General features: G+C 39.1%; 1 protein-coding gene across 1 annotated transcript in view; it reads left to right on the forward strand.

The window, feature by feature from the left end:
* Positions 1 to 15,255, forward strand: part of KCNJ3 (potassium inwardly rectifying channel subfamily J member 3) — a 196,258-nt gene extending 181,003 nt beyond the window's left edge. The window contains exon 3 of the mRNA XM_007056676.4: positions 10,645 to 15,255. Within this exon, the coding sequence (XP_007056738.1) occupies positions 10,645 to 11,231 (587 nt within the window). The 3' untranslated portion in view covers positions 11,232 to 15,255. The remainder of the gene's footprint in view (positions 1 to 10,644) is intronic.
* Positions 15,256 to 15,581: the final 326 nt, after the last annotated feature.

Below are 15,581 nucleotides of genomic sequence, written 5' to 3' on the forward strand. Positions count from 1 at the left end.
GCACTTCTATGTGACTCCACATCCTTAGTGACTGATTTTCTCTCGTTGATTTCAGTGGGAACAGGACTATGCCTAGGTGTGTAATTAACATAAAGCTATGTATATGTGACAATGGAACACAGAAAGATAAAGAGATTATTGCGGACATGCATTTGGCGCTCATCACCATAGTGTCTGAGCACCTGTTTTGTATCTGGGTGAATCTTAAATGGTTGTAACATGCTGACAGTTGGAGCCTTCAGGAAGCACTCATTGGCTTGTCCACCTTGCGGTGGGTGGGTGGGGGTAGAGAGAAGAGATTACCAAAAATGAATTTGTGATACTGGACTTTGATGGGTATTTTAATACAGTCTTATAATTTAAATTGGTAAAGTAAACTGAACTAATTTCGTTACAATGTAAAAAATTGCATTTATACTGTTCCCTTAGGCAACAATTAAAAATGTTTACTAGTCTATAACTATAAAATTGACCTCAAACATGATTAAACCAAGACCACTTAAAACTGTTCTGTTTTATTAGAGGCTATTTGTTCATAAACAGATATTTCCTTGTGATGTTATATTATCTGTCCTCATGCTAACCTGATTGCACATTGTTGTTATTAACACACTTTTCCTTACAATAGGTATAAACCAAGTTTTATCCTAGTTTAGAAAGCAGCAAAACTGAATTGAAATAAATGATTTAGCTGGGCTTTTTCATTACCCTACATGTAAAGATAGAGCTGTATGTGATGTAGAATCAATGGCAATAAATATTCAAACAGTGTGATATGTTTTATGATCAAGGTATCTGTACTCTTTAAAGCTGTGAGCCGCAGAACCTTGCTGGGTATTGTATTCCTGTTGCATCAAGTTGTCCATAAACTATTAGAGCCTTTTCTCATTAGGAGTGAAGTTCACCTCTGTGCAGTAGGCCAGCACAAGGCCTACTGAACATACATTAGTCCCATGTAAGAGAGACTTAAATGATACATAGGGCATGTGCCAGTTCTCAGCACAGGGATGATGTTCCTCCTCTCAGTATAAAACCACTTCAGGTCTAGAGATCTGTTCTCACACAGCGAACCCCCATACATTTACAGGAACCCAATGACATGATTTCTTTGGCCAAGATTTCTGCACATTGGTGACTCTTAACACTTTGCATGAGGGAACAGATTCAAACATTTTGTACTATCGAACAAGATAGCTATTAAAGCTAGTTTACAAAATGTATTATTTGACCATCTTTTCACATTTGAATACCGGTTGTTTTTGATTCTCCATTACATATGATAATTGCTTTCCTTGTCCTGTAGGATAGTGTCCAAATGGCCTGGGGGACATCAAAAGTTTCAGATATCCAGGCATTCCGATGAACAGCATTGATTAACTAATGTAGGGCTACATGGGGGATGCACTGATGGATTCAGATAACGAGGATTTTCAGATAAAAGAATTAGGTAAATACAGTATAATTCCAGTTATCCCAAAGTTACATCTGGCCACTTTATGTACTGGTACAAGACTTTGTCACATCATGTAAGCAACTGAACAGAGTGGGCACATATAATAGCACAAAAGAAACCATTGAGAAGACTCTTTATGCCATCTCACCACAGCTTTCTTTAAAGCCATCTGACTGTAAAATGTAGCTCCCGGAAATTCTGAAAAACAATGCATTTGGTTATAATTGGGTCACTTAAATATTTCAGTTAAAATGTTCTTTTTAGTTACTCAGTTACAGTCCTGAGTGATTGCAGCCGCAGATACTTAAGGGGAAAATTCACTAATGAATTTTTAGCCCATAATTCTTCAGCATCCATCAGTAGCTATAGTCCAGTCGAGTTGGTAAAACTTTTTCCTTAGTCATAGGCAATAAACATTGGTTAATTGTAGCCTAAAGCAATGAAAGAAATATCATTTTTTTCCAAGTGTTGCAAAACAGATTACTTTAAGCAATTAGATTAAATGCATGCTTGCCAAGATACCTATCAGATGACAGTCTTACATATTCTTTTATCATCATCTTTCTGCCAGTACAAATCAGTGAATACTGCATGTAGTCTTTTAGCTCTCTGCTTATCTGCAGGTCAGTTTGCTACCTGTGAACTGTCTCCTGTGAAAAGATAGAACTCCCTCATAGTTATGTGGATTACTTCCATGCAGGAACTTTTACTTTGGGTTTTTATATAAAAACAAATAAAAATTAAGCTAGCCAATAAACAACAAATTCAGAACCACAAACATCAATTGATTTCTCTCTGTCCCTTAGGACACTGTCTGCTTGGAACCACTCTGTATGTGAAGCTTGGTTCAGTTTCTCACATGCAAACCCCTAATTTGTCTTCAGTGTTTCACGTTTAAAAAAAAAAAGTGAGGATTTTTCTGCTCTTTTGTTGATGTTTATGAAGTTATTTTCAACAGAAGAGAAGCGGCCTACATACGCCTAAACCAGGGAAAGGCGTCACATTCCTCAAACCTCTGGCAGGCGGATTCCAAAAGGGGACAGGACCATTGTCCTATCTTTTCCTCACCCTCTTTGGCATGGCAGCATCTGTCTCTTTAGTAGTTTCTAGAGACAGATGTGTTGCTGATTTGCATTACTCCAGCAGTGACACCCAACCAATGACACCCACCCAGGTTGCTGGACACCTACTTAAAGTGGCCAGAGCACCTTTGGAAAAACAGGTGCGAAGACAAGTGAGGAACGAATGGTGTATGTTTAAACGTGTACACCAGATCAGAAGCTGCCCAGAACCATTCACTGTAAGAGAGCTGGAACAGACACTGGGTAGCATCAAGTGTGGAACCGCTGTGGGCTATGACAACATATTTCCAGAATTCTTGAAAAATCTTAGGCCCCGTGCTCGGCTTTGGCTTGTGAAATTCTTCACCAGTGTCATCAGTGAAGGCAGGCTACCGAAGATACGGCACACCGCAAAAATCATTGGCCTCCTAAAGCCTGGAAAGGACCCAAGTCAAGCATCAAGCTATCATCCCATACGATTGCTGTCAGTGTGCTTCAAGGCAGTGGAACAGCACGTATTACCCGACGCGGAGAGAATTTTGAGCCTTGACCAAGTTGGCTTTCGCCAAGGACATAGTACATGTGACCATTTGTTGAAAATGGCTTCCAGAGAAACTTGAAAACAGGCGCTGTTTTCATTGATCTAACAGCGGCATGTGATATGGTATGGCACACTGGCCTGCTCATGAAGGTATCACGGGTCCTGCTACCTTGGGTCACAGGCATCGTTGAACTGTTCCTCTGCGATAGGCAGTTAGAATCCATATGGGGGAGAAGACGAATGCTTGGAGACAGAGCAATGGGTTACCCCAGCGCTCTGTGCTTTCTCCAACCTTGTTCAACCTTTACATCAATGACCTGCCAATAACAGAGTCACAAAAGTTCATTTACGCAGACAAAATCTATTGCAGTACCGAGGCCTGGACATTTCATGAGCTTGATGCCATCTTAAACTGGGACATGATAAAGTTAGCTGACTACTGTAAGACTTGGCGCCTCCAGCCAAGCATCATAAAAACAGTCTCCAGTTTGTTCCATCTTCATTGTGCCAGCACAACCCAAGAACTGAATGTTTATCTGAATCGTCAGAAGGTGAAGCATGAAGTAGAACCAGTCTATCTAGGTGTGACCTTAGACTGCACACTGAGTTACCATGGCCACCTGAAGAAAACATCAGCTAAAGTTAAGACGTGTAACAATCTTCTTAGCAAACTGGCAGGTTTGACATGGGGTGCCCATGCTTCAATTTTGCGGACATCAGCTCTTGCTACCTCGTATTTGGTGGCAGAGTACTGCGTACCAATGTGGAGTCAATTGGCACACATCAAACTTGTGGATACGCAGTTACATGCTGCCATGCATATTGTCTCCATCACCCTGTGTCTGACTCCACTCCCATGGCTTCCAGTTCTGAGCAATATTGCTCCTCCTCATGTCAGACGCGAGGTTGCCACTGGCAAGTTACTAGAGAAAGTATGTGCCAACTGAAGCCTGCCACTGCACAATGACCTTTTTAAACCACCAGTTGCACGTTTGCCATCACATCGCCCATTATGGTCTCATCCGCAACGCCAGGTTGTTAGGGTGGAAACACTCTGGCGAGCGGAATGGATGTCTGTTATAATCCCCAACCAGTCCCTCGTCGCCGACCCCACAATCTGCCCGCCTGGTTTTGACCTGCTCTATCGCCAGTGGTCCCTATTGAACAGGTTCTGGACCAGACAAAGTCTCTGTGCAGCCAATCAGTATCACTGGGACTTTTGTGACAGCCCTTTGTGCAGCTATGGTGCAATACAGACGATGCACATTGTCGCTGAATGCCTGCTGACTAGGTTCAGCGGTGGCCTAGAAGAACTGAAGATGCCAACACTTGGTTAGATGACTATGCACATGCTAAATAAAATAAATAAATTACTCCAGCATGTCAGTTAGGACTTATCGACACTTAGAAGGCTGCCAAGGTGCAGCTGCACCAATGCAGCTGTGCTGCGTTAGTGCTTCAGTGGAGATGCTACCTACACCGATGGGAGGGCTTCTGTCACTGGCATAGGTACTCCATCTTGCTGAGAGGCAGTAGCTATATCGATGGGAGATACCCTCCCATCAACATAGTGCTGTCTACACTAGGAGTTAGGGGTATAACTATGTCATTCAGGGATTAGTAATATTGACATAATTGCTAGTGTAGGCCAAGCCTGAGTTAGACTTGTATAGATGACTCATTTTTGATGACACACAAACTTGTGTGTTTGTAATTTACGAGTTGGTGACTCATAAAAGCTCCATACAAGTCACCTTCCAAAAATAATGCTGTAATATCTATGCTGGTTTCTAGTCATCAGTGTACACTAGACAGTAACCCTTGAGCTGTTCCTACTTTGCATCTCACTAAGGTGTCTCTTTCATAGTGAATTACATATAATTTTAACTGCATCAAAGCCCACAGTTTGGGTGTGTTGTCAATTATCTCTTTTGTAAAGAGATATTTACATTTTATGTAATTTGTTAACTACACTAAACAAAAGGTCAACAGAGCTAAACAATCATGATGTTTACAGTAATCATAGATCTAATTTCCACTGCTGCTGTATTCATTTTCCATATATTGCTGACAAACACCCATCTACTAATGAGTTCCCTAGCTAACATGAGATAAAAAGAAGCTGAAGTTGAAGGTCCTGTTGTTCGGATTGTTCTTTGGCTATGCCTCTATAGATAATGAGCAACTGCAGAATAAAGGACACAGATGGGCCACGTATTCAACATAATTAACACTCTTCTAAAATGTGTTTCGCGATCTGTTGTGTGATGTGATTCTTTCCCATGGTAAATTCATAATAAAAATTGAAAGGTCCTGGGATAAAAAGAAAGCAGGTCATCAATCTAATTTATATAGATGCGACATAATTAGAAATTCACAGTGTATAAATAATATATCTTACCTGAGTGGAAGATGTCTATGGTTGAAGATTTGTTGTGCAGCAGGACTTTGATATCATGCTTTCTTTCTCCTCATTTTAATAAAAAAGCTGAAATGACCATGAAAAGAACTAAAACAAAACTGGCAGAATAATACTAGTATGATGCACTGAAGCATACCTGTTTGCATTATTATAATTAATTTGAAAATGAAAGATATATGTTTCCAGGAAAGACTGTTAATCAGCAAAACGGGGTGGATTTGGTAAGGTTTTGTCAAAGATTATATTCTGACAATAGTGTGTGTGTTTTTTTTTTAATCTTTCAAAGCCTTCATTTAACTTTATTTCTCATTTTTGAGTGTTGTCCTTTGTTGCTGTCTAAAACAAGGACGTTTACCCAAAACTAGACATTCCTACTGTTTGTAATAATAGTGTAAAATTGCAATTAACAGAGTTGCAAAATATGTTGGTAGATTTAGAATGTAATTATGTTCACAGATTACCGCAAATAAAAAAAAAAAAAAAAAAAAAGTAAATCAAACCACCATGGGAATCAGTTGCAATGACTGATATGAAAATGTAGTTGTTGAATATATAGCCTGTTCCTTACACTCAATTCTCCTTATTTCTCCTAAATCTCCTGATTAAAAACTATTGTGGTTGAAAACTGATTTTTATTTCAAATTTTCAGGTATGTGAATTGGGATGATGTCAGGAATTGGGTTGACATTAGCAGCAAAAAATGAGAGGAGGAACCCCATTTTTAAACACTTGATTATAACAGGAGCCAATACAAATGTTTTGAGATTAGCAAAAGCTCAGTACATAAAAGTGGATTACCATATAGCACTGTACAGTGCATAAAAGTGAATATTACAAAACAACATTTAGCCATTGTTGAACAGATAACTATTTTCCCCACCTTTCTGGGTCCCAGAAAATTCTTTGATTTACTATGCCCAGCCCCCTGGTATACAGCCTGGAACTTTGGGGCCACTGTGCCCCTTATCTCTCCAGCCTAGGCTGTGTCTCTCTCAATGCTTTGCTAGTGACAAGCAGCAAACTCCTCCAGTTGCTGTTATCACGTGGCCACTGGCATACAGAGATACAGCCAGCAAAGTTGTATGAATGCTTTTTAAGCCACTCATGAACTGTACAGAAGGAAATGCGAGCAAATTCCTCACAGTTCCCAGCCTTGCACCCCAGAAATGTACTTTCTTACACTGTTCAAGACCGTCTCTTGAACAATGCAAGCTCATTAGTTTGCTGCTTCACAGTGGAATGCACCAGCCTTTGTAATCTGAGCAAATTCCCCAAGAATTTTAGGCAAACTCACTGGTAAAGATAAAACATTAAAATAAGTTTACTGACTACAGAAAGATAGATTATAAGTGGTCATAAGTGTTAGGCGTAAAGGTCAGCGATGGTTACATAAGAAATAAAAAGTAAACACACATTCTACATCCTAAACTTTATCAGACTCATTAAGCTTCTCTCACCCCACTGGATGTTGCAGGCAGGTTACTGTTCTTAATACACAGGCTGAATTCCCTTTGCAGCCTGGGACCAATCTCATGAGTTCAAAATCTGTCTTCCTAGTGTTCTTGTTGCCTTCAGAGTAGATGGGGCAGGTGATCTCATGATGCCACTGTCCTCTATTTTGTACTCTCAGTGCATGTATCTGGAAAAATACTGGCCCAGGCATGTCCTGGTGGGCTTTGGTGAGTCAGAGTTGAGCAATCCCCATTGTGTGGTGCTTGCATAACTGTCTCTTATTGAATTGTAAATCTCTTGTTCACAGTTCCCCTGCTGGTCAATGCCTGATAATGGTTGTTTAACACCCACCTGGGTATAGGTCACCTCATTTGTAGCCACTGGTGAGCTAGCTGTGGGCATCTCCTAAACTCGCAACATATTTCAATAATAACCATATAGCAAAATCTCATAACTCCATATATAATGATGATCTGCATTTTTTCCACAGAACAATGAGTTTCAGCAGATCATGACCTTTTACTGATACCTTACAAGGCATTCTTTGTACAAAATATAACTATACACTAGTATTGGGGTTACAGGGTGCTATTTTGAGGTACCCTATGTCATGTTTACAAATAAATATTTAATATGTATGGGCTGACTGAATTTTGGCTAGTTTTCTTCCATGAACATATAAGTGGCCATGCCCTTTAGCAGCCTTGAGTCAATTTTGCATCTTTTAGTTTTTGCCATGACTTGTGCTTCTCTTTTTATACTTCCTCTAATTGGTTTTCCATGTTTGGGATCTCTTTTGGCTCATATGTGGTCTTTGTTATAAAACATGCAGCTGCTAATAATTCTCTACTTCTGTGCAAAAGCAGATGGAGTGGAACAAATTCATGCTAGAATACTGTGGCTTTGACCATTCTCATGCTCCAGGTACAAGGCACCAGTTGAGATACCAAATAGATAGTGGTAACCCAGAAAAGGGACTGGAGAACCAGTTCCTGATTCCCCTTCTGTTATAGCCCTACACAGCCTTCCTGCTAGTTGCTCACTATTTCACACTTCTGTGAGGCCACAGAGAGAAGGAAATTGCAAAATACATAGTGGAGAGTTAATGCTGTCTCAAAGTAAAGTAGGGGAGTTGAAACACAATCTATTAGTAAGGGTTGTTTGGATTTTGTAGTTGGATGCAGGAGGGCAGGTACATCAAGTATTCGGTGATAGCAGTGTTTGAAATTAAGTGAATATTAGAGCAAGTTCTGCAAAACGGATTATTTTTATGAATAATTTGGCTAAATATACATTTCAAAAGTGTGCAGGTTCCTGCTACTCGTGTGTGAGTGAGAGTGAGAATATAAATTCTGTGGAAAAAGACTAAGAATTTGCCAGTTTTGGGAGGGTTGTTTAACTTTCTTTTTAAAAAATTTCAATGTCTAACATTATATATCATGTGGGATATGCCAATACATCAAAATATGTTCTAAAACATTACAGATATAAAACTTCTTTAAGAAAAATATGTTTATCATTTGTATGTGCAGTTGGTAGAATTTACATATGCAGAACCCATTACCTATGTGGGCATAGGATCGTGCTGATATACTCTTGCAAGTGACACACAAAGGGGAACATGTTAAAAATATGGCCTGTAAAATGCTACAGAGAAATAGTAACAACAATACTTGGCATTTATTTAGCATATATCATATCTTCAAGGTGCTTACAAATATGAATTGATTAATCACCACATCTAGTAGTTAACGTAAGCATTTTTAGGCAATGTATTATCTTCATTTTACCTGTGGGGGATTTAAGAATAAGGGCGGTTAAATGACCTGCCACATTCTATGTCAGTGCAAAACCTGGGAGTTCTTGGCTCCCAAAGAAGGTAACGTTCCTTGGATAGCAAGATGACTAATCTGTGTCTAGTTCTGCATTGCAGATGGTCTGCTCCCTGAAAATATAAATAAAGCCTCTTTTATGCTGAGATAGGAGTAAACAAGAACTTTTAAGCCCTTAAGATTTGGTACTTTTCATTTAAACCCCAAAGACGCAGCTAAACATTAATGTAACAATATTAGTCACTTTCTAATTTCTAATCTAAATAACTGGTCATTAAACTACATTACTGTTATCTACAAATTTGGAAACAGAACTGTCACCACGTAAACAATCATTGTAACTGAAGTACACTGCTTTGAGGTCAATATAAGCAATAATACAGGAATGATTGGCAGCATGAGTGGTTCTCCCCCCCCCCCAGCATTTTTCTTTAAACCTTTAAAATCTATGTCTCCGTTACTAGTCGTGACCCACACTCTGAGTGCTATTGGCCCCTCTGGTAGCTGGTATTTGTGGGACAACGACACTGTTTAGTGCAGTTTGTTCTTTGGTTAGTGTCCACTGCTGGGGAAGCTACATACTTCAGTTACAGAGATCAAAACAAAAATGAGCAAAAACAACTAAGAACAAAACTCAGTGAACTGTTAAACAAAATAAATGGGTCTTGTATTGTGCCTGAATTGACTGCTAGATGGGTTGCCAAATTTAAATACATAACATAATTGGAAGAGAGAGAAGAAGCAATCTGCTCATTCCACACTGCTATACCCATTCCCAAAGGAGCTATGGGATTGCTGCATGCCTGTGTATGGTTAGCCCTATTACAGCTGTACTTAACTCCTGATAAACAACCACATTTACTTTACTGATATAAAGCCCAGATATTTGGGGTCTATACAGGCCTTGGTTATGGATTAAGCACTATAGGCCTAGGGCCCAACATTGAGGAGTCATGTGATATCAGAATTTATGGTTTAATTTTTGATAGCCCTCATTGTTGCAAAGAAAACTTAAAAACGTGAACCAAGAATATGCAGACAGCCAGAAACAATAGCTCTGACAGGTTTGAACTGCCATCTCGAAGGGATGTTAATTCCAGAGCTCACAGTGCTGGGGTGCCCAGGTCAAGGGACAGGAGTCTGCATAAGGAGCATGCAATCTCAACTATCAAGTTTTGATGGAGAAAAATAAATAAATAGTTATTCTGTGAGCTCTCAGCAACCAATTTCTAGGTTTCAGAGCTCTGTCTAATCTGTGTGTCATTTAGGTGTACCAGTCACAGTGGTAAATCTATGTACTGGTACCAAGTTAGGTTCTGATCTGCAATCTTGTTAGCATATGACTCCCATTGGAGAAGAGCAGGCTGTCAAATTTTGATAAATAATTGTGGGGGTTTTTTTTTTTCAAAAATGCTTGTGAAATTTGTTTTCTGTTCACTGATCAGCTACAGGATTTAAATTTATGAAATGACAAAAGTAAAAATTAAACAAAAAACAGAACTGAAGTGGTTCAGATATTTTGTGACACCCCTCCCGTCCTCCCAATCTCCCCGTTTTCTGACCAGCTCTCTATTGGAGACTACAGTAATTTTGATTCAAGAGAATTATTAGATTGGGGAAAATGCAAAATGTGCAGGGAATGTCAACAAAAAGGCCTATGTAGCAATCTTTCTTATACAGGAACATATCTCCAAAATAGCTAGTCAATGATTTCAGAGTTTAATTAGTACTGGTGTGTTAAATGCATGAAAAAAGCTTAACATATGCTTATATGACATATTACAAATCAAAATTCTATACATCCAAAAATCAAGTTAAATTTGACTTATGCAATTTTATTTCTTAATAATTTATCAAGACTTTTATTTCCTTTTTTGTTGCAGGGATGACATGTCAAGCCCGAACTTCATATACCGAAGATGAAGTTCTCTGGGGTCACCGTTTTTTCCCTGTGATTTCCTTAGAGGAAGGATTTTTTAAAGTAGACTATTCCCAGTTCCATGCAACATTTGAAGTCCCTACTACACCTTACAGTGTGAAAGAACAGGAAGAAATGCTTCTTATATCTTCCCCTTTAATAGGGCCAGCTGTAAGTAACAGTAAAGAAAGGAATAATTCTGTAGAATGTCTAGATGGTCTAGATGACATTAGTACAAAGATACCCTCAAAACTGCAGAAAATAACTGGAAGGGAAGACTTTCCCAAAAAACTGCTAAGGATGAGTTCTACAACCTCTGAAAAGGCCTACAGCATCGGGGATTTACCTATGAAACTTCAGCGAATAAGCTCAGTTCCTGGCAACTCAGAAGAGAAACTGGTATCTAAAACTACAAAGATGATGTCAGATCCTATGAGTCAGTCTGTGGCTGATTTGCCACCAAAGCTTCAAAAATTGTCAGGAGGAGGAGCTAGAATGGAGGGAAAAATTCCTCCAAAGTTGAGGAAGATGAATTCTGATCGCTTTACATAACAAGAATAGACATTTAGATATTATTTAAAGTTTGAATTACTAGTCAATCCAATTTGAGCAGGAAAGCATACCCTCTGGAAAGAGTCTTATTGCTAAAAGGTGAAAGTTTCCTAAGCACTACATGCAAACTGGGACAGCAGTGTTCTTCCCAGATAATGTACTGTAAGTATAATGTTATGATGAAAGACCTGAAGTCCCGACTGAGGTCAGAGGAGAGCTAATATTAATTGGCATGTAGTATCACAACAAGCATGCAATAATAGTGTGCAATTTTTGCATATAGTTTTCTGGCATGATTCTTACTATATTTATATTGTATATTCTGAAAATATGTAAAGGGGGATGTTACTCTCACCTATATTTCTTAAGGGTAAGTTGTAGGTAAAACATAAGTAGGAAATTTTCAGGACAAGTTATAATTTAATTTAAAGTGTATTCTTTTTTCTGATGTAGATTGTGATGTTTTGTTCAAACAAAGTAGTTATGGTGCATGTTTTCTTTCTTAAAATGAGGCTATAAGCATTAGTCAATTCGAAATACCAAATTTCTTAGCCTTAAATTATTTGCCATTTTATAATTTGCTTTAATATTTTCTTCATTTTTTTTCTGCCATTACAATTCTGGGAGAATTTAAAGTGTACTTTATAAGAGGTGTTAGCAAAAAAATGTAATATTTAGGGCTGGGCAAAATATCTACATTTTAAGTACAAAATTTAAAATAAAATAATGAGATCATTTTGTTTCATGACTAATAATATTTGTGTAACAAAACATTCAAAATGGGCACATTTGCTTGATTTTCTAATGTCCATAGTATCAGCCTAATAGGAAAATGTAAAATCAACTACTTAGACTTTCTGAGTGAAATTTTGTCTCGATTACATCAAAGGCAAAATACCGATTAGCTTCAATGGGACTGGGTTTTTACCCTCCATATTTAGGACAAATAATTCTGATTGTGACATTCCAATTTGATTGGAAAACTAAAGCAAAAGATTCTGCAGACTCTTGGGTTTTCACCCTCCAAAATTCGGACAAATAATTCTGAGTGTGCACATACTGTTACTTGTGCATCATGGGACTACTTGTCTGATTAGGGACTACTCACTGGAGTAAGAGTCTGCAGGATCTTTTGCTTTAGTTTTCCAACCAAATTGGAATGTCTCAATCAGAATTATTTGTCCGAATTTTCAAAAATTGCTAAATCATTTACTGACACGCCAAAAAATGTCAATGCTCTCTCATTGCCCACAAAGTCCATCTAGGCAACTTTCCCCTCTCTTTTACGGGAATTTTTCCCTCTTGCTTTCTATATGGTGATAATATTTTAAACTGATAAAAATACATTTAGATGTGTTTTGAAGGGCAAAAGGTCAACTCTTCTTAAATGTATTTTTGAACTTATTTTTCCTTTCACTTTGTTCTAAATTCTCTTTGCAGAGGTGAGCCAGCCTGGTATGGCATAGTATAGGTACCTCCAGCCAACCATGGGTAGGTAACATTTTGATACCTATCCTCTGCCTCTGCTTGGAGTTGTCTCAGTTCTTCCACTAAAAGTTGAACTTCTATATAGCATACATCACAGCATCTGAAAATGCTCCTTAGTTGATGCTATGATATTACTAGAAGTGGTACTTTGGCACGGTTCCTGCATCTGGTTTGGAGTTTCAGGAATAGGTCTGGCTTTCGGGGTACCTTCAGGCAGTGAGTATTTCTATGTTGGCTCATCTCTATTCTGCTCATAAAAGGGTCAGTGTGATTAATTGGACCATAAATGTGTAGCTGGTGCACTTTTGGAAACAGGGTAATTAAATAAGACAACAGCAAAAATAATAATAATTACTACTAATCCTGATCTCAAAGTGTGTGATGTAATTATCCAAAAGTAGTTTTGAACCAGTGAACAAGAATCCTTTTACTTTCAGAACGTACATTGATCAGGCTGTGTGGTGTTAACTGATTTCAATCACGTATTGGCAGTTCTGACTCAAAGGGCTTTGGACCATCTTAAGTGGGAGAGTGCACATTTTAGTACTGTATAAAGTAATAAATAATAATAATAGCAGATCTACCAGTATCTGGCAAAATTCATTTATAATTGGTTGCAAGGAATGAAAAATAGGGAAGGAACCTACATTGCTAGAAGTGTTGATTCAAATATAACAAATGATACTCAGCACTGTTTACCATCTGCCAATTATGTACTTATGGATTTCACATTTACTTAGGCCTGGTCTACACTGGGGGTGGGAAAATCGACCTAAGGGACGCAACTTCAGCTACGAGAATAGTGTAGCTGAAGTCAACGTATCTTAGGTCGACTTACCTTGCATCCTCATGGCGCTCCCCTGTCGATCTGCTTCCGCCTCTCTCTGCCATGGAGTACAGGAGTCGACAACAGAGCGATCAGGGAATCGATCGCTACCCACCAATCCGGCGGGTAGTGTAGATATACCGTTTGAGTTTCACAGTTTATAATGATCTGTGATCTACATTGCATGCTTGTTAGACCATTGGCTAAACTTTCAGCCCTTTGCACATTATTTGGGGTGTGTAGTAGTACCATGCTGTAAAAGCCTGTTGAGCAAAATTGTGATGTGTTAAAAGATGAATTCTGACAGCTTCATTGTCCCCTTGTTGTTGATACTTTATGGCAGTGTTTCTTACAAAATACATTTGGCATCTGTGCCGTACAAGTCTGAAAAGGTCCTGTCAAAGCAATTTTTGGCACCTGTTTTTCTCTTGCGTAAGTTTCTGCAGCGTGGAAGTTGGACTTTTAAAAAAAAAAATCTTACTCTTAAGATATTAACTTTAGCATTTGTTTTTGGGAAATTTTGGAGTAAGTTTGTGCAAGAATGTCAAGTATATTTTTTTTTAAAAGTAAATAAATTAGGCTAGTGGGACCTGAATACAAATGGTATAAGAATTAGAACTGTTGATAAAGTGTAAGTGAAGCACAATTACTTAGGTTGTGTCTACATGAAAAAGTTTGATTGGCATGCAGCTGCAGACTTTTGAATACACCTGGCCACACGCACACTTGGTGCTTCTGTTGGTGCTGTGAATACTCCCCACTAGTGTAAAGTGGAGTGCACCAGAGGTAGGTATTCCAGTATGCCGCATGCCACCATCTGCTGCAATGCCAGGGATTTCTGGGAACTAGGAGTCAGTTTTCCACCATGCCATTTTCTTCATCCTGTAGTGCTTGCCCCAAATCCTATAATTTTTGCACCATTTTTTAAAACTCCCACAGTCCTGCAAACTTAGGGTGACCAGACAGCAAATGTGAAAAATCAGGACGGGATGGGGTGTAGTAGGAGCCTATATAAGAAAAAGACCCCAAAATCAGGACTGTCCCTATAAAAATCAGGACATCTGGTCACCCTATTCAAACTGCTTTCCTGTCTCTGCCATCTGTGGCAGAAGCCTGGAACCTACATAGTTCAGCACAATTCTCATGAGCATTGCTAATATAAGATGAACAATTCTCCTGTATTTGCAGAACTTGAATGAGTACTACTACAATTGGTCATGCAAGGAAGATATGGATATGCTTAAGCACAATAACTGGATGCAGACAGACATAGCCGGGGGGCGGAGGCATATCCAGAGCAGCTCCACATGGTGAATCTCTGCTTCTGGGCCTGAGAAACTAGCACTGATTGATGGGATTGCATTGTAATGCAGGTTTAGGATGATGAGTAGTGGCTGCAGAACTTTTGGATGCAAAAGACCATGTTCATGGATCTTTGTGCCAAACTCACTCCAGCCCTCCAGTGCAGACACACCAAAATAAGAGCTGAATTGACAGAGGAGAAGCAAGTGGCAATTGCACTCTGGAAACTTTCAATACCAAATTGCTATCAATCACCGGCCAGTCATGTTGCAGTTGGAAAATCCACTGTAGGAGCTGCTGTCATCCAAATGTGTAAGGCCATTAAGCGTGTCCTGCGGAACAGGACTGTGACTCTTGGCAATGTGCAGAAAATAGTGGCTGGACTTTCAGGAATGGGGTTTCCAAACTGTGGTGGGGTATATCTTACCAGTGATTACATCAACAGAAAGGTATACTTTTAAGTGTGGCTGATCCTGTGGTTTTCATAGGTACGTGTATATGTAACTATGGTTCTCCTTGTTTTCCCCCAGTGTGGAGTGGTAGCAGTAAAGATGTATACCATTCTGCCACTTGTTACTTGGGGGTGGGTATCAGACCGTGGTGCTTTCCAAGGACTGGAAAAGCTACTGAGTCTGAGGTCTCTGGGCATATAGGCCAATAAATGCTCTGTAACATCTAAGTTTGTTGTCAGAGCAAACCCATCATGTCCTGATGCATTGCCCAGTATGCCTTTT

This window comes from Chelonia mydas, chromosome 11 (assembly GCF_015237465.2).
Source record: "Chelonia mydas isolate rCheMyd1 chromosome 11, rCheMyd1.pri.v2, whole genome shotgun sequence".
Lineage (NCBI taxonomy): Eukaryota > Metazoa > Chordata > Testudines > Cheloniidae > Chelonia > Chelonia mydas.